The sequence below is a fragment of the Colobus angolensis genome, unplaced genomic scaffold (assembly GCF_000951035.1).
Source record: "Colobus angolensis palliatus isolate OR3802 unplaced genomic scaffold, Cang.pa_1.0 Scaffold101, whole genome shotgun sequence".
NCBI classification, from domain to species: Eukaryota; Metazoa; Chordata; class Mammalia; order Primates; family Cercopithecidae; genus Colobus; species Colobus angolensis.
In genome coordinates, this window is record NW_012111031.1 from 9,065,734 (window position 1) to 9,087,771 (window position 22,038).

The following is a 22,038-nucleotide window of genomic DNA, read 5'->3' on the forward strand; positions in this document are numbered from 1 at the left end:
TAGTCCTAAAGGATGAAGAGGTTTTCGCTGAATGGATAAAGAAGTTGTCAAGGGCATTTCAGGTACCAGGAACAACTTACTAAGAGGCCCAAATACAGTCTGAGGGGTTTAATGGAAAAAATAAGACAGACAAATATTACAAAATAAAACTAACTAACCAACCATACAAGATCAGGTTTTGTACTCACCAAGTAAGTGGAACAAACTGCTTTTTTGGAAAATTAAAGCTTTTTAGCATCCCAAGGCACTGAGAAGCATCAGCCCAAACCACAAGTGTTTGATCAGTTTTGTACAGTTTTTCTCCACTTCCCATATGCGCTTCATCACTCTGCAGCTGCCCACAGACAACTGTCCCCTCATGGCTTACTAGGACACCCAGATTTCACGTGGCTTTTTTCCCGCTGATTCTCCAGTTCAACATCCATGGAGCCTTTATATAGGCGTCAACATGAAACAAGACTATTTCAGGCTGGTTTATGGTCAGGCCTCTGGTGATTCCCAGCAAGATGTGACTGTGTCTAGAGACACAGCTGTTCATCTACAGAGCCAAGGTCTCTGGAAAGTCCAAGGTGCCCCTCTATCCCAGTGAGCTGATGGGCCCAGGGTCTTTTGAAGCTTCCTAGGAGACTATCAACCAGTGTGGGTGTACAGAAAGCTAATCTCAGCCAGAACTTTAGAACCTGACACAGAGAGTTTGGAATAAAAACTCCAAGCAGCCTGGGGGAAGAGAGGAGTATATTCTAGAAAGATTCCATTTCTCATTCCACTCAAAGAGAATAATGTGCTGACCAAACTGAATGCACAAAGTGATAGTTTATTCTCATCGGGTAACCAATATAATTAAACTATATCAGGGCTAACCTATCCCACTCCCATCTTTTGCATAAGGATGCAAAGGAGAAACCATAATACCTAATGATCTCTAAGCAGCCCTGAGCGGTGGGGGAGTGGGAGGGGTCCTAAATATTTGTGGATTGAGGCATTTCATCCACTGGGTAATCTAAGGCAAATCACTTATCCAAACCACTGTGATAAGTGTATAAGCCCTCATATTGTATAAAATTAGGAGGTTTGATTAGATGGTCTTTTTCAACTCAATTCTCTAATATATAAGGACTATTAGGAAAGCTGCATTGCCCCTTAGTGATCTTATATGTAAGTAGAGGCTCACGTGCATCAATATATAAACATGAACTCTACTATCTTATACCTTTACAACAAACAAGAAGGAAAATCTGTCTTGACACCATGACCTCTTTCCACCAACAGTCCATTTCCTGCCCCTGTCCAAAGCAGGATTCCTCAACGCACTATGCTTACTGTCACCATTCCCTCCCTCCCCTCTCTCTCCAGCCTACTCTAGTCTGGCTTGCATCCTCACACCAAAACCATTCTTTTCCGCATCACCAGAGAATTTTATGTCACCAATTTCTCAACTCTGTCCACCTGGCAGCTACTTTACATGGTTGACTACTCACATCTTCCGGAAATACTTCCTTCTCTCCGCCATCATGATGCCACACTTTCTTATTGATCACACCCTCTCAGAGTCCTCTGATGAGTTTTCTTCAGCTTACTTCTAAATTTTGGGCTTCTTCAGGCTTCAGTCTTGAGGCCCCTTCTCTACCTAGGTAATCTCAATGAATACTTTGGCTTCAAATACCTTTTTATTGCCATTGCAAATTTATACCATCTCCAGCTGCCATTTAATATTCTTCATTTAAATGCTAATGCACATCTCAAGTTTAATGAGGACAAAACAGAACTCCTGATTCCCCTTTTTCCTGCCCTAATGTGCTCCTGCCCCAATATTCTCATCTGAGAAAATAGTCCCACCCAGTTGCTCAAGTGAAAAATTGTTTACTCATATTTCATTCTTCCCCAGCCTCACTGCTCACACCAGCCCCCTGGCTCTCCCTTTGGAGTCTGCTTCTCCCTTTGCAGTCCAGATCACAACTAACCACTCCAGTCCCATGCAAACACTTCTGACTGGCCTCCCAGTTCCCCTCTGCTCTACTCTCCGTACAGCAGCTTGAGGGAAGTTTTTAAAACATAATTCAGATCATGACAAGCACCTGCTTAGAACCACTCTTTTGGTTTCCTGCCATATTTAGAATTTAAATCTAATCCAAACTCTCACCTGGCACACAAGGTCCTGCATGATCTGGCCCCCATATACCTCTAAACACATGCCCCCCTCCAGCCCAGTGTATTCTGCCAGCTCACTTCCACCTCAGGGCCTTTGCACTATCTGTGGCCTGTACCTGGAATGGTCTCCCCCAGGCTTTCCATGGCTGGCTCCTTCTCATCTCACACTTGAGAAGGTCTGCTTTCTCAGGGAGAGGCCTTCACATAATCACTGTGTTAGTCCATTCTCATGCTGCTGGTAAAGACATATCCAAGACTGGGTATTTTATAAAGAAAAAGAGGTTTAATGGACTTATAGTTCCACAGGGCTGGGGAGGCCTCACAATCCTGGCAGAAGGTGGAAGACAAAAGGCACATCTTACATGGCAGCAAACAAGAGAGAAGTGAGAACCAAGTGAAAGAAGTTTCCCCTTATAAAACCATCAGATCTCGTGAGACTTATTCACTAGCATGAGAGCAGTATGGGGGAAACTGCCCCTATGATTCAGTTATCTCCCACCGAGTCCCTCCCACAACATGTGGGAATTATGGGAGCTATAATTCAATGAGATTTGGGTGGGGACACAGCCACACCACATCAATTGCTTTGTGTAAGGTAGCATTCCAGCAAGCTGCAGGTTGCTCTCTCTCCGGTCCTCTTCCCTGATGTGTTTTCTTCGTTGTGCTAAGCACTATCTAAAAATTTTTATTTTTCATCTTTGTGTTTATTATCTGTGTTGCTCCCCTAGAATAAAAGTTCCACAGACCAGCCCCTTACCTATCTTATACAATGCTGTGCCTCTAGCACCTTGCCACCTCCTGGCTGCTAAGTGTTTCAAGTATTAAAATAAGTGATGAAGCAGTACAAATCTGGCACTATTTGGTTAATTTAAATACTGCATCCTTAGTCTTAGTGAGGCCCAATAATGAAAATAAACTTGATGGTTTTGATGAGAGAAACTCAGAGTGCTTTTGGGTAGATAATTTAAATGGGCCTTCCTAACGAGGTTTGCCACAGGCATCTAGAACTAGTTAGTTTCTCTTTCTAAAGTAGTTTTTTAAGATTCTGAGATGTGCAAAAAGCCCAACAGTACTGACAACCTCCTTTGCTCTTTTAAAAAACTTTTTAAATTAGGCACTTAAAATGTTTTTTTTCCACTTTTGGAAACCCATTCTCAAATATGGAGGCCTTCTACATCTCCATGGAAACAAGCAAATCCAATTGTTGAGCCATGCCCTTGGAGATCCACCAGTTCAGTAACAGCTAAATCCCCCACCCTCCATTCCTTAGCGTTTCTTTTACCACAAGCCTTTAGGTCCATTCCAGAGGATCATAAAATAGTCTCCATTTTCCAGGTTTGTGGTATTTTTCATTAACTTTTGAGTTACAGTCAACCTTTTTCTATCCCCAGGGAATGTCCCAGTTCCTTTAAAAAAAAAAAAAAAAGCTGCAAAGAAGCTTTACTTGTTTATTTAGAAAGATCCCCTCAAATGAACCTGATCCAAAATCACAGGGCCTAGAAACATTTTCTCAAGTGGCATGACTGATGCTTCTGTGGTGCTACAGGAATGGACAGATGCAGGAGTGGGAGGTGGGCTGAGGAGAGGCAAGGTACCGGGGAGGATAATGACTCATGCTTTCCTTTCTGCCGTGTCTCTAACAACACTGGATAATTGGGTTGTCATCCACAGGAAAAGCTTGGGAAGCCTATTTGTGACTGCCTGCCTTGGCTCTACATATATCTAGTGGCAACTGCTGAACTCTTATAAGGAAAAGCTAATGGCTTCTTAATATCAGCTACCACAGAGATGGTTCTGAATACCCTCCTAAAAGAATACTCAAGTCCACGTCAGGATTTCTAATCTGATTTTAGAACCTGATTTTCCCCTTAGTTATGAGCAAAATAGTTTCATTGAAAATTTTCCTTGCTCAAAACATCCAAGTTACTCCATCCTTCTTAATCCATGACAGGACAGGTTAAGAATAAGAATTTTCAGGCCGGGCGCGGTGGCTCAAGCCTATAATCCCAGCACTTTGGGAGGCCGAGACGGGAGGATCACGAGGTCAGGAGATCGAGACCATCCTGGCTAACACGGTGAAACCCCGTCTCTACTAAAAAATACAAAAACAAAAACTAGCCGGGCGAGGTGGCGGGCACCTGTAGTCCCAGCTACTCAGGAGGCTGAGGCAGGAGAATGGCGTAAACCCGGGAGGCGGAGCTTGCAGTGAGCTGAGATCCGGCCACTGCACTCCAGCCTGGGTGACAGAGTGAGACTCTGTCTCAAAAAAAAAAAGAATACGAATTTTCAGTGAATAATACCTCAAAGTTACCTGGTTTTTGAAAGATCTGTTACTACTTGTAGAAATGTTTAAGGTTCTTGTTTATTCCCATTTATCAATAATAGACTAATAGAATTTTTAAACAAGTATACTGGCGATTTCCAGTTCTGGCAAATAAATACATTCAACATATACCTCTTACGAATGTGTACTATGTTGTGGATATGGAACCAGAACACACAAAGACCAAGAGCACAGCTCCTTGGGCTGCAGACCCAGATTGGGGGTGAGAGAGAGCAGACAGTGGAGGAGCAAATCCATGTTCACAGAGGGTGCCAACTTCACAGAGGCAACAAAAGGGGCTACTCTAGGTTCTCCCATTTCTGGTGTTCCTAAATGACCCATGTCAACACTTTATCTCCTAGGCTAAGGGTTATCAACCTCCCCCCAACCCACCCCATCCTCCTCTGACTTGTTTTATTCATCCTACTAAAGGCATTTATGTTGATAACCATACACCCATGGACATTTACAAAAGGCTGTAGGTTATGCAGGAGATTTTGAAGACTCTCTGGCCAGGGGGAATATTAAATATGAAAAATGTTATCTATTTGCCTGGGGACTTATGCCCTCTTTCCCCATGGGAGACTTATACACCCTTGTCACCCCAAAGGCTGCAGTGCCACTGCCACTCCCTGTCTTAGCCCTGCTGCGTAAGTGGATTTCCACCCAAGGAATGCTGCTCCCTACCTTGCAGCAGCCCTCACCTCCCTGGGAGAACCCCGTGATAGAGAAGGAGAAAAAAGCTTCTGGCTAGGAGCACCCCCTCACCTGCTCACAAAGCCAAAGCTGACTCTTCCTTCTCCCTCCCCTGTCCTTCTCCTGCCCATCACTTTTGGGAGGCTGTGGAAAGCAGTGGCCATAGTACCTGGGATGGCCAGTGAAAGCCCCACTCACCATCCTGAAACAGGGGATTCCCTCTACACAAACTGTGATTCAGCCCTTACTCTTTCATTCAAAAAACAGAAGGACTAAGTTCTAGTATTTGATAGTACAGTAGGAAAATTACAGTTAACAGTAATTTACTGTATACTTCAGAATAGCTAGAAGAAAAGATCTGGGATGTTCTCAACACAAAGAAATGATAAATGTCTGAGGTGATGGCCATGTACATTACCCTGATTTTATCATTACATGTTGTGTACAGGTACCAAAATATGCCATGTACCCCAAAATTATGTGCAAATATTATATACCAATTTTTTTAAAACAAAAAAGGAAATGCAAATGAAAATAGTTGTTTTTAAATAGTTCTACTATATTCTAATTTTTTGAAAGAAATCACTCATGAGCTTTTATATTTTAACTCTTACTAGTAATAGAATTACTTACAGTGCCACTTCACCAGAATTGAGAATTTCGGACACAGGGAAGTAGCTGCCAAGTCTCTAAAATTAAAATATAAGTAAATAAATAAGGGGAGGGGGCAAGACAATGCTGCCTGAGTACATTAAAAGTGGCTATTTTTCCACTTAAAGATTTTTTTAAGTATCATCATTGCCTTCTACCATTGCCATTATTTCAAAAAAGGACATTTTGACAAGAAAAAAGGAAGAATATAACCTCAGAATGAAATGGCAATTCTTTATATCTCAGGAAGAAGAGGTCAGTCTTTAAAAACAGATATTCTACCTTTACAGGGAAATGTGGGCATTGTTCCTACCTCCCCATCTCACCATCAGCCTGTAGAAGCCCTGGAAAAGCAGCGCTCTGAGGATAGGTCTTGGAGAGTCCCTTTGGTTCTCTGTTCTCAGCCTGAGGATGAACTGAGAACTTTTCTTTAAAAACTTGACACTCATCCCATAGCATCAGGGAGCCATGAAACCCTGTGGCAGATCAATCCAAGGTCACCTACAAATATAGGATGACGTAGTACAAGAATGCTGTGTGCACCTGTGCCCACCCAGATGGCATTTCATACAGGTGAGGGTCTGTCCTAGCTGCCAAGCATGAAGGCTCACAAAAAACAGAACATGAAGGCTTACTTTCAGATTTAATTCATCTTGAAACCTGTGAAACCTGTTTAACAGAAAGCTAAAAACTATCAGTCTGAGGACAACTTTTCTTTTTTTTTCAACTTTTATTTTAGAATCCGGGGGTACACGTGCAGGATTGTTACAGAGGTCTATTGCATGACTCTGAGGTTTGGGGTATGACTGAACTCATCCCCCTAGTAATGGCATAATCCCTAATAGGTAGATTCTCAGCCCTTTCTCTTGTCCCTCTCTCCCGCCTCTAGCAGTTCCCAGTGTCTACTGTTCTCCTCCTTATGTCCATGAGTACCCACTCTTAAGCTCCCACTTATAAGAACATGCAATATTTGGTTTTATTTCTGCATTAGTTCACTTAGGATAATGGCCTCCAGGTGCATCGATGTTGCTGCAAAGGGCATGATTTCATTCTTTTTTATGGCTGCATAATATTCCATGGTTCGTACCACATTTTCTTTATGCAGTCTACCACTGATGGGCACCTGAGCTGATTCCATGTTTTTGCTATTGTGGATAACAAGTGCACAGCTTCTTAACAAAAAGCCGTCTGCAGTCTATGGAGTTGACTTCCTCGTGTTCACTATTTTGATTTTAGATCCAGGAGCAGGGAGAAGAGGAAGGTACTGCTTTTTACTTCATTTTTGACATCAACATCCAACTTTTCATTTGTCAGTACAATGTTGACAGCTGATTTTCACAATGGAAAAGCCTTATAAATTATAATCAAACTGCAGCAAAACCATCCATTCCCAGACCTTTTAAAATGATCTTGTAAATTACAGCAGCAAGAAGGGGAGAAAGAGCTGGCTCCTTTTAAACAAGAGCGACAACCAGGAAGAACAGCAAATGTTTCAGGAAGAATTTGGGCTTCCTTCAATGGCAGTTGGGGGAAATATAGATTAAATACTTTTCATAACTAGCAACTGTAATTATCAGGAAAATTTGAGGCGGTGTGATTTCTGACACAGTTGTATGAGCCATTTTCATACTGCAAAGTCCACTGAGGGAAAGAAAAGATAATTTTATCCTTCCAATAACTATAATTTTATATTGGTAAATCAAGCATAAAATTGGTAGTTGAAATGCTTCCAGGAGTCTTTGTTTTGAAATACCTTTATTCAGCTGTATATTATCTCAGAGTCTAGCTTTCCTAACTACTATCATTCCAGGAGATAAAGTGTTCTGTTTACCATGTTACTCTTACTGCCTTCAGAATGTGCTATTATTGAATACTTGTTGAGCGCTGCTAGAAATGGCAAGACCATAACTCAGCCTGCCAAAACAGTCACTGGGGTTAGATAGCATTATTTAATGGAGACTCTCATTTGCCTCTGAATAATTTCCAATGTTTGCCTTTTTAATTCAGGTATCATATCAACATTTCTTCACGTCCATCCTTTTGGAGCCAACATAGAATATCTTTGGTCATACATGCAGCAGCTGGACTCCAAGGTAAATTATTTTGCCCGAGTGAACTTTCATTGCTAAAATTTAGCATGTTGACTGCTGGCTGCAGGTGGACTCTGCATGAACTGCGCTAGGGCTGTAGCAGCCTATGGGGGTTGATCAGCCCTTTACTTTTGCAAGGACCTCAGTTTTTGGCAGATTGTTCTCTCCTTTTTGCTTGCTTTTGTCTTTGTAGAAAGAAGAGCAGTTATCCAAAATAACAATGACTTTTAGCAGATGCCAAATTAATTTGGAAAGGTTATGAGATATTTAAAAATACAGGTTCACCTGAAAGTTCCCAAAATAAGGGTGAAATCAGGTGAGTGTGGCTAATAGGGCATCATCCTCAGACCATATTATTGTAGGATTCCATGTTCTAGACTTCACGCAATTGAGGAAAAATCATCCCAAATAACATAAAGATCTGATACGACTCAAGAAAGCTGTATTAATGGCTGTTTTCCAGCATTGTTCTCTAAGTAGAAAAAGGTAACTGCAAAATTCTTCTCAGCTGTGCCCCTCCAGGCTCACATCCAGAGCCAGACATCACTCCTCACCTCCCTGAAGCTCAGCTTTTCCCATCCACACATCAGCTGTACTCCTGTCCCCTTGCAGTATTGGTGTGCCCAAAGAGAAGAGACAAAAAGAATGTGATTTATGTGTCAAATTCATGTGAACAATAGGAGGGGCCCTGACAAAATAAAACATCATCATTAACCAATACTAGGGAAGCCCAGGAGCGGGGTGGACACAAAAGCAAAACAGACAAGCTAGAGAAGCCAGCTAGTCGCCTGTCAAGTTTCTGGTCATGAAGGAAAATGGAAAAAAGTAAGAAGGTCCTCCATAGAGCACAGCACAATGCATGGGATTGGTACAACCAGACCAGCAGCCTGCAGTGCTGTGTCCCTGAACAGATACAGATACCTCATGCTAAATTTTCAATGGCTAGCATGCACCAAATGACTACCTTATGTTCTTATTTTGATTCAAATAATCTTTCCAATACGTGATCCCAAAAGCGTTTAACCTCTTCAATAAATCTAACACATCCCCTTTGAGAGGAATCTTTCAGTTATACAGATCCATGCCTTTCATGACATGGTAGAACAAAACAGGGTGAAAGGAGTTAGAGAATTTTAAAATTCTGGAGGTTCAGAATCATCCATTTGTTTCTCTGTGGTTTCCCCTCACATGCACAGGGAAGTAAGAGAAAGCATTCATGTTAAATTCAGATGAAATGAGAAGGACTTGCTGCAGTGTTCCTTTGTTGTCATATAGATTTGAAGGATTTCTCTGCTGTTTTTTCCTCTTTACTGGTATCATTGTTCCTTAATACCACCGCCACCTTTGCCTGGAGGATTAAACAGAACACTGCTTGCACCAATGTGTTTGGCAAAGAATAAGCCCTCAAGAAATGAATCCTGTTGTTGCTACCATCCTTCCCTTGTATTGTTGACATTTCTGTTCTCGCTTTTCTGGAAGTCCCAAGTGGGAAGCCTTTGTTGAGAAGCAGTTGTTGTTTTAGTAGAAGCTGAAATGGCCAAGAATCCACTTGTCGTTTATCGAAGAATTTCAGGACTCTTTGTTTCCTCCACTCCATCATCGCAGGCTGACAATCTATGATGATCACCAGTGAAGTGTGTATGCCTGCGTGTGTGTGTGTGTGTGTGTGTGTGTGTGTGTGTGTGTAAAATCATCTCCTGGGAATGGGCAGGGAGGGATCCATAAGTAATGAATTGATTTCTTTTGGCTGGGGTTGGGGGCCGGGGAATGGTGGAAGCTCCTGTTCTATTCTTATCCTCAGGGCTCAGGTAAGATTTGTGATGTTCCCTTACCAGTCTCTGAGGAGAGAGAATTCACATGCCTGGTCCCTGGCCGTGAGATGATGGGCCTTTCTGGATGGGATTCAGTCAAGGGAAGTGCATCTCATCACAGACTGGTACTTTTATTTTAGAAGATGAAGAACGTATTTCCCTTACAGAGGAAACACACGAGGTGTCCCCTGCCTACCCCCAGATAGTCCTCCATCTTCTGAATGAAATGCCCACTAGAGCTGTCAGGTTCCTCCTCATGCCTGGGGTAGAAAGTATATTGAAAAAGAACTCTAAAACTGCTGGGCACCAGGGATCAGACCACGTGCTCTTTCTATTCCAGTGAGGCTGAGAGGATAGACCTTTTAATCCAGACAGCAAAATCCAATGCCCACCCTGTACTGATGAGAACAGGGAAAGCAGGCTTAACCCAGTCCTGTAATGTCACTGTTGGTAGGATTTCCCCCAAGGCTACATATGGGCATAAGAATGACTAGGAATGGAAGAAATTAATTTAAATTATGCTGGGCATGTACATTGCACATGGCTTCCTAAAACCATGTAGCCCAATAATAAGCTATCTTCCAGTTAAATATTATTCCTGCTCTTGATATTTGCATATTTTTCTCTTCTTGGCCTTTTCTAAATTACCCACTCTCATTCACCCTGTTCTCTTGTATCAGAAATACTTGAAAAAGAAAGATCATTCAGAGGAAGACAGGGTAAGGGCTGGCGGGTGGGCATGGCTTCTGAAGCTTTGCTGAATCAAAAATCTTGCCCAGAGCACAGCAGGCAAACTGTTTAAAATAAGCAGCCCTATCATGAAAATGGTTTCTATCAATACACAGAATCTCCCATGTCAGCCCCAGGGCCCATCAAGTCCAACCTCTTGTCTGTCCGAAGCAGCCCAGAAGACACATTTGACTGGAGCATTAGCAGATGAATACTTCTTACAGTCAAGAGGAGGGTTCGTCTGCTCTTCCCTGTTTATGTATCCTTTAGGAGATGAAGGCCCAGTTTTCCAAGCGTGTCTGGTTGCCCCTCTACACACCTGCAGCCTCTTCCCAAGGCCCATGGTGTGGAAGATTCGGTTCTGAAAACCAGACTCGGCGTAATGTCGCCACAGAGGCTGGAGGATCTAGAAGGACCTGCTATTTTGGCACAACACCACTGTGACCAACTTGAGAGGCCATGGGCATGTGTTACATTTCCCATAGAGGAGAAAACCATCTGTACTAATAGCATACCTCTGTGAACACCTAATGAATGCTGCTTTTCATGTACCCAGCACTGTCTTAGGGACCAGAGAAGAACAGGGGATGGCCAAGACACAAAAGAAATCTAAGATAGAACCCTGTTCTCAACAAGCTTGTCGCCTAGTTATGAAATGATTTGCGAATCAGACATGAACTAATGAAGTGCTAAGCTGGGTAGGGAAGATACTCGGAACCAGGAGTCAAAGAAGGGTGAAATCTGTGGGAGTCATGCTTAACATAAGGTACCCTCAAGTCCATGCTTCTTCCGGTGGCTTCCCTCTGGGATGCTTTAGCTAACATTGCCACATTTCTTTCTGTTCTCCCCTTTCTACCCACCCTTTCTTTTCTCCTTCCTTCCTCATTTTCCTTCCATATTCTTTGCTCCTTTTAATTCTCTCCTATTTATCTTCTTTCATCACAATTTTTTCTCCCTCCTTCCCTTCCTCTAGCAGTTTCTTGCTTCACTCCTTTGAATTCCTGGCTTCTTGTCTTCTTTCCTCTTTTCCTTCTTTCTCCCTTCCTTCCTCCCCTCCCTTTGCCCCATCTACATTTTGTATTTCTCTCTGTGAACATTTATTGCAAGGTGTCTGTGTGTGCTAAAACTGTGCTCTGCCCAGGATGTGAAAAATGAACAAGATTTAAATGTGCATTTAAAGGCTAAAAGTCAGTTTTGCCCATGGAAGGAAGTCTGGTTTTCAACTGGCTTCCCTGACACTCCGGCCTCTGCTAGGGTCTTTTCAGTAGCCCAAACAGGGGCCCCTCTTCGCCAGGCTTCCCTTGCCTAATGATATGGGGTATGGAGCCCACCATGATGAGAACAAATTGATTCGCATCTGTTTGTGTCCATTTGTACATGTGCTTAGAGGCCAGGCAAGGAGGCAGTAGGCTTGGCCTAGAGTCAGCAAATTAAAACATAAATCAAGCAGATTTTATAAATGACCTCTGTGGTATTAACAGCACACAAGCTCCTTGGTTACACAGAGCCTGTTTCCTTCTCCTGTTTGCTTTCTTTTTTGTATTTACAGCAGATAAATCCTTCCTAAAAGAATAAGTGTAAGAAAGTTTCAAACAAAATAGATGGAAGAATCCACTGACAATATCAAAGATTGAAAATATATAGACCACAAATTTCTTGGAACAAAAGCCAGCTGGGTAAGAGGGTAATCAAAACTTCAGGGTTATGACTATCCTCTCCACTTGCTAGAGCACCAAATACATGGTGTATGGCAAAAAGATTTCATAGTCATGGCATCTATCTCTAATCTATATCACAGTGCTGCACAGTGCTCCCTTAACCACATGTATTGCAATCTCCTCATAATATGCTTGGGAATGAGGGAATGCGTCACTCTGAAAGCCGGGCTGGATTCATAGGCCCTGCTCCAAGTTCTACTCCTTTACTTACCTGCTGGGCAAGCAACAGCTCTTCCCTGGACCCCAGGGCTCCGTGTGTGAACAGGAGTAGGAGCTTAGAGAGAATCCCTGGTTTCAGAAGTGATTCTCGTGCAGGATGAGGAAAGGGGTAAACTTCACTCAGAGCTCGGCCACTGAGGTCTGGGGGCTTGGTTTTATGTAATGATTCCAGAGTCTCAGTTCTCAAGACAAAGAATGTACTGGTGGGAAGGCAAAGGATATTGTGACAGCAAGATAATAGCTGACAAATTATTAGGAAGAGAACAAAACTGAAGTAAGTGGAAGTATTTGTAAAATAAAAATGGCCGGGCGCGGTGGCTCAAGCCTGTAATCCCAGCACTTTGGGAGGCCGAGACGGGCGGATCACGAGGTCAGGAGATCGAGACCATCCTGGCTAACATGGTGAAACCCCGTCTCTACTAAAAAATACAAAAAACTAGCCGGGTGAGGTGGCGGGCGCCTGTAATCCCAGCTACTCGGGAGGCTGAGGCAGGAGAATGGCATAAACCCGGGAGGCAGAGCTTGCAGTGAGCTGAGATCCGGCCACTGCACTCCAGCCTGGGCGACAGAGCGAGACTCCGTCTCAAAAAAAAAATAAAATAAAATAAAAATTATTTGGCCATAGGGAGAAAATGAAGGACAAATTGAATTTTCTCTTGAATTTGTCTTAAAAATCCCAAAAGATAAGATATCATAAAGGTTATTTTGTCAGGGTAAGGGAAGAGTTTGAAAATCATAAAATTAACTTACTTGATACAGGTTTCGCCCTGATCTTTTTTCTGTCATGAGACAGAAATATCTTTAAAGAACTTTAAGAAATTCTTCTAGAATTAGCTGGGATCCCTTTTTTTCTTGTGACAGGGTCTCAGTCTGTCGCCCAAGCTGGAGTGCATTGGAGTGATCACAGCTCACTGCAGCCTCCAACTGCTGTGCTCAAGGGATCCTCTTACCTCAGTCTCCTGAGTAGCTGGGACCACAGGGACGTGCCACCGTATCAGCTAATTTTTGTATGTTTTGTAGAGATTGGGTCTCTCTATGTTGCCCAGGTTGGTCTCAAACTCCTGGTCTCAAGTGATCCTCTCACCTTGGCCTCCCAAAGTGCTGGGAATATAGATGTGAGCCACCATGCCCAGCTGCTGAGAGCCTTATTAAATGAATATTTTAGATAGACTTATATTTGAAGTGGTCTGTTGCATAATTGTGACACAGCTCTATATTATTTGCATCTTTGTGGCAGAACCCAGCTGTTAACCTTACACTACCAACAGAAACTACAGCTAATACATTTGGGATTAATTCCCATTATACTAATTTCTGGCCTCCTCAAAATCTGAAGCATGTATTAAGTAATTATGAGGATTTCAAACCCTAGTTTCACTACTTCTTAGCTGTTTGACTTCAGGCAGTTTATTTAACATCTCTGTGCCTAAGTTTCACCATCTGTAAAATGGTTTTTGGGGGGTTATCCTTGTATTAAATGACTTAGTAGATGCAAAGCATTCCAGAACAGTATCTGGCACACAGTAAGTGCTACTAAAGTGGGGACTGCCATTTGTTTTGTGCTTTAAGGTGCACAAAAGACCTGTCACATCTTCTCATTTTGAGATCTTTGCCACAACCTAATTGACATAAATTTTGAATGGCTTACCCTAAGACTAGAGCTAGGATATGGAGAGGCCAGCACTCAAACCACGTCCTCAGGGCATTCCACGTGTTTCTTTCCAATTTCCTTGTCTTGCAAATGAGAAAACAGGCGAGAAGTAGTTAAGTGACTGGTTACTAAACTGGAAGAGGTTACTGATTGTTCTATCACTGTGATCCAAATCTTCTGTGTCTGCTTTTCTTCACTCCAGCAAGTGAGGGGTGCAATTGCTTGTTTATTGAGCTTTCTAATGAGATAATGCAGGTGAAGCACTTATTCTTCCCTACCCCACAGTGAAGACTCAGCAGATGGTAGCTACCTCTCTCCTGCTGCAAGCCTTGTCCTGCTTCCTTTGTGGTTAAAGTCTAGACTCAGGTCAAAAGACGCCATGGAAAACAAGATGTTGCCACATTTCAGTACATGCTAGCCAAGACTTGCCACTATTTGCTTACTGTTTTGGTGGATCGTTCATGTGGGGGTGCCCAAGCATCAGCAATATGAATGTGTGTGAGCCAGCTGAGTTGGGAATTTTCAGTGTTTTGCTGTTGATGTTGATATCAGTCTCAGAGTATTCATCACAGAAGAGCCCTGCCCTCCTGTACATGGATGCCTTCCATGGCATCCACACCCACCCAGGGCCAGAGGGGCAGTGACCAAGAGGATTATTTCCTGTCCTTACTCCATGGTCCCCTCCCTGGTGGAGGTGGGCAGGGGTGGTTAAGAACAAGGCACCACAGCCAGGAGGTCTGGTCCACACTTATTGCCTGTGTTACCCTGTGGGACTTACTGAGTCTCTCGGAGCCTCAGTTTTCTTGTTGGTAAATTATTCCCTATCTTATGAGAGTGTGGTGAGAATTAAACAGTGTTTTCAGAAGAGTCTGGCAAGGAAAAGTTTCCTGGTGATTGTAAGTTGTCAAACTTTTTACAGCCAGTTGCAGGGCTGCGGGATGGGACTGCCCCTCCTGACCCCAGCTGGTCTCCTACACATTATCTTTAAATCAGGTACTTACTTTGCCCTCAAGAACTTGGCTTTTTCTCCCCTTCCTAATGAATGGCACAGGGCTTCTTCCCTACATTTCCAAGGGAGGTGGCGGTTACAGGAAATAAGGCGCTGGTGGGCTGGCGTGCACCTTGGCCTGTGTGTTCTGCTGTGGCCTCTCCTTGTTCTGGGGAAGGACATGCCGGGGTGGCACTTGGATTTGACTGGAGACTAGAGCCCACCATACATGATCTGTGCTGTACTCCTCCAAAAGAAGGGAACTCGTTGAGGAGATAACTTGGTCTCATAAGGCTTAAAGAAAACTTCCTCCTGGACCAGTGAAAAACTAGGTTTGACCACATACCACTCCATGCCACAAAAGGTTAGATAATAGTGTCATTTTTCTATCAGTATTCCATACACACACATATACATATCTACATAAGAGAAAACTTGTGCCAGGCACTGTGTTACATTTTACACATAATCCTTACAATGCCCTGATATGACTTCTATTACACACCTGAAGAAACTGAGAATTATAAATGTTAAGTAATCTTCCCAAAATCACACAGCTTGAGGCCTAGCCAGAGTAAAATCCAAGCTTGTCTGGCTTAAGTCCCCATTCTTTTTTTTTTGAGACGGAGTCTCCGTCTGTCTCGCAGGATGGATTGCAGTGGCGCCATCTCGGCTCACTGCAACCTCTGCGTCCCAGGTTCAAGTGATTCTCCTGCCTCTCAGCCTCCCGAGTAGCTAGGATTACAGGCATGTGCCACCACACCAGGCTAATTTTTTGTATTTTTAGTAGAGACAGGGTTTCACCATGTTAGCTAAGATGGCCTCCTGACCTCGTGATCCGCCCACCTTGGCCTCCCAAAATGCTAGGATTACAGGTGTGAGCCACCACGCCTGGCCTAAGCCCCCATTCTTAACCAAATATGCCTGACTATAAGAATGATCTGGGATGGTCATTAAAAATAGATTATGTGGGCTACACCCAAGACCAGCTGAATCAGGATCTCCAGAGAAGAGGTTGGCTGAAGGATCTGATTTTTTTAACAAGTGACCCAGGTGACTGCTACTGAGAAAGACCTTCCAGCAGCCCTGGTTGTTCAGCCCTGGCTGTTGATAATCATGGGATGTGCTTAAGGCACACCAATCAAGGCCCAGGCCCCAACCCATGAAAGAACCCTTGCGTTCTTTCCCAAGTCCTGTCTTTGATAAAACACTTAACCCTCTGTAGTTCACACAGTTTTCTGAGCTATAACGTGGAGATGCATCATAGTATCTGCTCCCAGATCTCACCAGAGTGCTGTGAGAATGAAAGGACACTGGTGGTGAAGGTGTTTTGCACAGTGCTCACTGAAAGAAAATTTACTTCTCAGTTATTATGAACCTTCACATAATCTGTCTCATAGGCTTTTGTCAGTTGACCTGGGAATTTAACCATCCTTCTAATATGGTGTTTATGGGAAAATGCATTCAGGTTTCAAAATAATTCACAAAAAATTTTAGAATACAATTTATTTCCATTTTCAGGACTGCCTCTATTTAACTAAAGTTTTGTATTATAGGCCCAGGAATATTGAATGTATCATATGAAGTCTTTTCCATGAGAACATTAAATGAACAGTTGATTAGACTTCTTGGTCTATTTGGTGTCTCTTTTAAATGAATCCTAATATTGTTAAATGGAAAGTGTAGACTCTAAAATGATATCTCTACAGTGATTACACCATGAAAAAGTGTAATAGCTCTGATTCATTGAACATTTCTATGTGCCCAAGTCTGTGCTAAGCCAGTCGTTTCCATGCTATCCTTATTAAATGTTATTTCCATTTGCTGAGGCTTAAAGAGACTAATTGCCTTTGTAAGGGTCATTTAACTTGTAAGACTGAAGATACAGGATTCAAACAGAATATCAGACCCCAAATTCTGGGGATATTCAAACAGAATAGCAGACCCCAAATTGGCCACCCTGTGATATAAAATCCTCATGCACACACATGGATTGGCACACTGACACATGAAAACAAAAGCAATCACTGTGCTAGAGCAGAGGAACTATGGCTGATTTGCTCTTTAAAATGAATTATTGGGCCAGGCGTGGTGGCTCAAGCCTGTAATCCCAGCACTTTGGGAGGCCAAGACAGTCGGATCACGAGGTCAGGAAATCGAGACCATCCTGGCTAACACGGTGAAACCCCATCTCTACCAAAAAATATAAAAAACTAGCCGGGCGTGGTGGCGGGCGCCTGTAGTCCCAGCTACTCGGTAGGCTGAGGCAGGAGAATGGCGTAAACCCGGGAGGCAGAACTTGCAGTGAGCTGAGATCCGGCCACTGCACTCCAGCCTGGGCAACAGAGCGAGACTCTGCCTCAAAAAAAAAAATAAAATAAAATGAATTATTGGTGTAAAACTTCATCTAATAAAAATATGGAGAAGAAAGAAGTTGCATTAAAAAATATACCTGAATTTTATGACTAGATATCAAGACTTGTATTGTTGTAGGTTTTGGAGTTTAGATTCCATTCTGAAACCTTCATGGTGTTCGGTCCATGTGAAAATTAAGGAAGAGAAAGAAATGTGGGTGGCAAGAAATCCACCCGAATGTCCTCTGCTCTTGGCAGCATTAAAGAAAATTGCTGTCCTTCACAGATGAGGATGAAGCCACTAGTAGCTTTCCAGGAGTAGTGATGGATTTGCTCTGAGCCCTCTTAAATTCCCTCCCCATCTCCTTTTATATCAGGGGAGGGCTGTTCTGGCCTGGTGCTGCCAGTAAGGTAGCCATCCACATGAAGGGTGAACTCGGCACTTTCCGCCCAGCCAACTCATGCCCCACCCTGCCAGCTGCTCGGGAGATGGGATACCCATATTCAGTACTTCTGAATGTTCCTTCTGTAAGGACATCCCCTGACAGCCCAGTAGAAAACTAAATGCTGTTTAGATCCCTGGGAAAGCTCATCCTTCCCCAATCCATTCCTCCTTTAAGATGAGTTTCTTTCCCCAAAGTGACTTTTCTTCCTTTCTAACAGATATCTGCAAATGAAATAGAAATGCTTTTGATGAGGCTGCCACGCATGTTCAAACAGGAATTCACAGGTGTGGGAGCCACGCTGGAAAAAAGATGGAAGTTGTGTGCCTTTGAAGGAATTAAAACTACCTAACTGTGAAGACCTAAACATCTCTGGAAGTGAAACCATGTGAACCTAGCCAGGGCTGTGCGATGGGGGAGCAGGAGGTGTGGGGTTGGTCCAGCACGCAACCTTTGTGGAGCCGTTGAAGCCTGCCTTTAGTTATATCTGTGGCGTTCTCTTGTGAGTGGAAATGTAATTGTGTACCAGTTCCTTAAAATAAACAAAGCTTCATACTGTGACAGATCTGTTTCCTATGAAAACCAAACAATGATTCCACAGTCATAATGATGGCAAAATCTTAAAATATGCTACATTTGAGAATAGCTCACCAAGCAAAATATTTAAAGTTAATGATGGTGTAGCGATGATTGTTGCTAGGCTACAGAGTTGTATATGTAATGTATAGCTGAAATCATTAAATGACATTTTCCTGAAAGTCTTTCTGTTTTAGTAAAAAAAAAAAAAAAGAAAAGAAAAGAAAAGAAAAAAGAAAAAAATAATTTTACAGTGAGGGAAAATCATACCAAAAGAAAACTTGAATATGTGTCTAAACAGTTATTGTATTTTGTAAATTAAGTTATATGCTGTTCCAGGGACTTTTGCCTTATTGAAAAGGCAGAAAATATGATTGGACACATTGAGAATGCTTTATCAAGAATATTATTTTTCTAATGTAACAATTCTCCATCATAAGTTCTTTTAACATGGACTGCGTAACAATTTTCATAAAGTGTAAATAAAAGAAAAACTAGTGTTATTGTCTTGTACTTGGTATGTAGCATTCAGGTTTATGCATCAAAATAAACATGCAGTAAATATTCCTGTTACAAATTTTATAGCAAAGATATTAATTTTTTTCAATAAATATGACTTCTACCATATTGGTTTTACAAATTATTCTTTGATATATTTTATTTCTCCCTTAAGAAGTCTTTTTCTCATTATTCAGTCCCATCTCATATCCTATCATTTAAAAATGATAAAATACATGAGTGACGTTAAGACATAAAACATTATTTCAAATAGGAATATATAAAAATTGTGGAGTGGAAATTAGCAAAAAAGGAGATTATACAGCATTAATATACAGTATTAGAGTAGATTTTTTAAAATAGTAGGACATAGAATCCACAAATAATAAACAAATTTTTACTTTGCTTTTTGTCCTCCTGGGCAGGTACAAAGTAGTCCATTCATCTTATTAATTCTTGGATTTATGTATCTGTATGTTTACTGGAAAACACATTAGGAAAGAAACGACGGAATCTATACTCGGACCAACAATTTAGACAGAATTTGGGCTTCCCCTCTTTATTTTAGTAACAAATTGGATATGACTTAAAATTTTATCCCCTTCCTGCTATCCTACATAAGAATCACAAAAAAGACAAGTATCCTTAACCATAATTGAAACAGTTTTTAGGAAGACAGCTAAACAGTTAATGTTCTCTGATATTATGAAAAGATACTCATAATTTCCTATTGGACTTTTTGTCCTTCATTGATATCTTTATTGATAAGTACCTTTATTGATCTCTGATAATTAAGGTACTTACTCATACCTCCCATAAATATCTACACATGTGTTTTGTTCAGGCTTAGGGCTAACACTATGAATATAAAGGTAAGTAAGAAAAGACCCTCTCCTTAATGCGCTCAGAGTTCAGTGTGAAAAAGACATTTTTAGCCCAGCACGGTGGCTCATGCCTGTAATCCCAGCACTCTGGGAGGCTGAGGCAGGTAGATCACTTGAGTTCAGGAGTTCGAGACCAGCCTGGCCAACAAGGTGAAACTCATCTCTATTTTAAAAAGTAGCTGGGCGTGGTGGCAGGCACCTATAGTCCCAGCTAGTCAGGAGGCTGGGACAGGAAAATCACTTGAACCCAGAAGGTGGAGGTTGCAGTGAGCCGAGATTGCGCCACTGCACTCTAGCCTGGGTGACAGAACCAAGACTCCGTCTCAAAAAAAAAAAAAAAAAGAAAGGCATTTTCCCAAAAGGTTCTATATGATGTGATTCTGGTAACAAGAAAGATATGATAGGTGCTATGGCATTCAAACTATATGTCCATATCATATTAAACCCTACACACCTTCCCTTACCATCAGTCCATGCCTACTACCACCATCATCCTGACAGATTTATCTCCAAATCAGGAGACACAAATAAAGACACAACAGTCAGAAAGCAGAAGACATCATTTACAGATGATGCTATTTTTGTAAAATAGAAAACCTAAGCAGTTCACCTGAAAAACAACAAGGAAAAAAGAATTCAGTAAAGTGGCTAGTTCTATAAAGTCATGAAGTGTAGTAAGGATACAGGGGAAGGTACCACAGCCTATGCTATTTCTAATGGAAAGCATGGTGGATATTTTCAAACATGCATTGATACTTTCAAGTATTACTGGCAGTCACTTTAGTAGAAAGACATCCTGCACAGGGTAAACCCCTAACTCTGAGCTCTGTGCTCACACAAAGCTGAGGGACCTCATGTTAGATCTGACAAGAAGATACCATTTCCAAACACATGGATATGAGCCCTACGGGGCAACTTGGGGGAGTGAAATGGTTAATTCAGCTTCCAAAAATATTAGAGTCATTGCTGGAGAGAAGCTTCTGCACTAGGAAAATCTATTTTGGCTGTAATTTTTTAATTTATACTTGAAATGAATTCTATTACTTGTCTAGAAATATGTTGGTGATATATTTTAACTTCATTTATGTGAATAATTGATTTTTGGATTTTTTTAATCCTCTATAAATTATTTCACAGACTCTCAAGTTCAGATGGGACTTTGGCGATCACCTGGGGAAGGAACTAACAACGGTGCCTATGAGGGTGGTCTGGAGACTACGTGTATCTGTCACCCCATTCTCTTTAATCCTCCTGATAACTCTATATGAAGATAATATTATCGTACCCATTTGTCACACAAGGATAACGAGGCTCCTAAGTTTTAAGTAATTTGGCCAACTTTGCAGTTAGTACATTTTGTATCAGGATTTGAACCTAAGGCTAACTGGCTCCAAAACATCTTCTCCTTTTCACCGGTCATACTTCTATTAATAGTTCAACCCATTCCACCCAACTGTGAGCCCAGTGCCATCCAGTGCCTTTGGATCCCTTTTTATCCTCCTTTATTCTCCACCATCCCTTACACATGGGTAGAGGGGTGAAGACTCTTCACGCCTTTCTCTCCTTAGAATAAGCAAAATATTGAAGGTTTGGAGATCCTTGTGATCTGGCCCCAAAGGGCGTTTCCAGCTTACTTTTTCACCGTTTCCCTGTAAAGGATTCGTCCTTTTTCTTGCTTTTCTGCTTTTGTTCATCTATTTGAATGAAACAACCGTCATCACATCTAGTTATCACAGTTCTACCCAACCTTAAATGTGAAATAAGCCTTCATGCCCCAGCAGAAGTCACTCCTCCTGCCTCTGCACAGCCATCCCACACTGTTTCTGAAGGCACTTGCCATCCAGCTGTCCTTGCCCTATTATATTACAAGCTCTTGGATGGACCTGAACACATCTCATTTACTTTGAATTATTTCTCGAAGTGGTTTTGCTTACAAATATTTAGAAAGTAGGACAGAGGATGATCCAAGATGTTTTTCTACCTCCGGGAACCAATCTGCCTATACTTACCGAAAGGGAAAATACTACAAAATATTTGAAAAGGCTGCAAATATCTTAGATTCAAGATTCCAAGGTGGGAAATGTGAGCAAGAATGTACTGCATATTATTGAAATAAAAAATCAGCAGCCCAATTCCTATTCAAACTTCAAACCCAGATCATTTATCAACTGTTCTATGAGGTCCTGATTCCCTCAGGAGTCCTTCTCCTGGGCTTTCCCTACTATTCATTACATATCTATTGCAGCCCATTTACTGTAT

At 42.0% G+C, this 22,038-nt stretch overlaps 1 protein-coding gene across 3 annotated transcripts in view; it reads left to right on the forward strand.

Annotated features, from left to right (window-relative positions):
* Positions 1-18,618, forward strand: part of ENOX1 (ecto-NOX disulfide-thiol exchanger 1) — a 612,013-nt gene extending 593,395 nt beyond the window's left edge. For 2 of the 3 annotated variants that reach the window (XM_011940311.1, XM_011940319.1), the window contains exons 16-17: positions 7,826-7,911; positions 18,042-18,618. In XM_011940311.1, the coding sequence (XP_011795701.1) occupies positions 7,826-7,911; positions 18,042-18,173 (218 nt within the window). In that variant the 3' untranslated portion in view covers positions 18,174-18,618. The remainder of the gene's footprint in view (positions 1-7,825; positions 7,912-18,041) is intronic. The other variant, XM_011940300.1, reaches the window with a different exon arrangement.
* Positions 18,619-22,038: the final 3,420 nt, after the last annotated feature.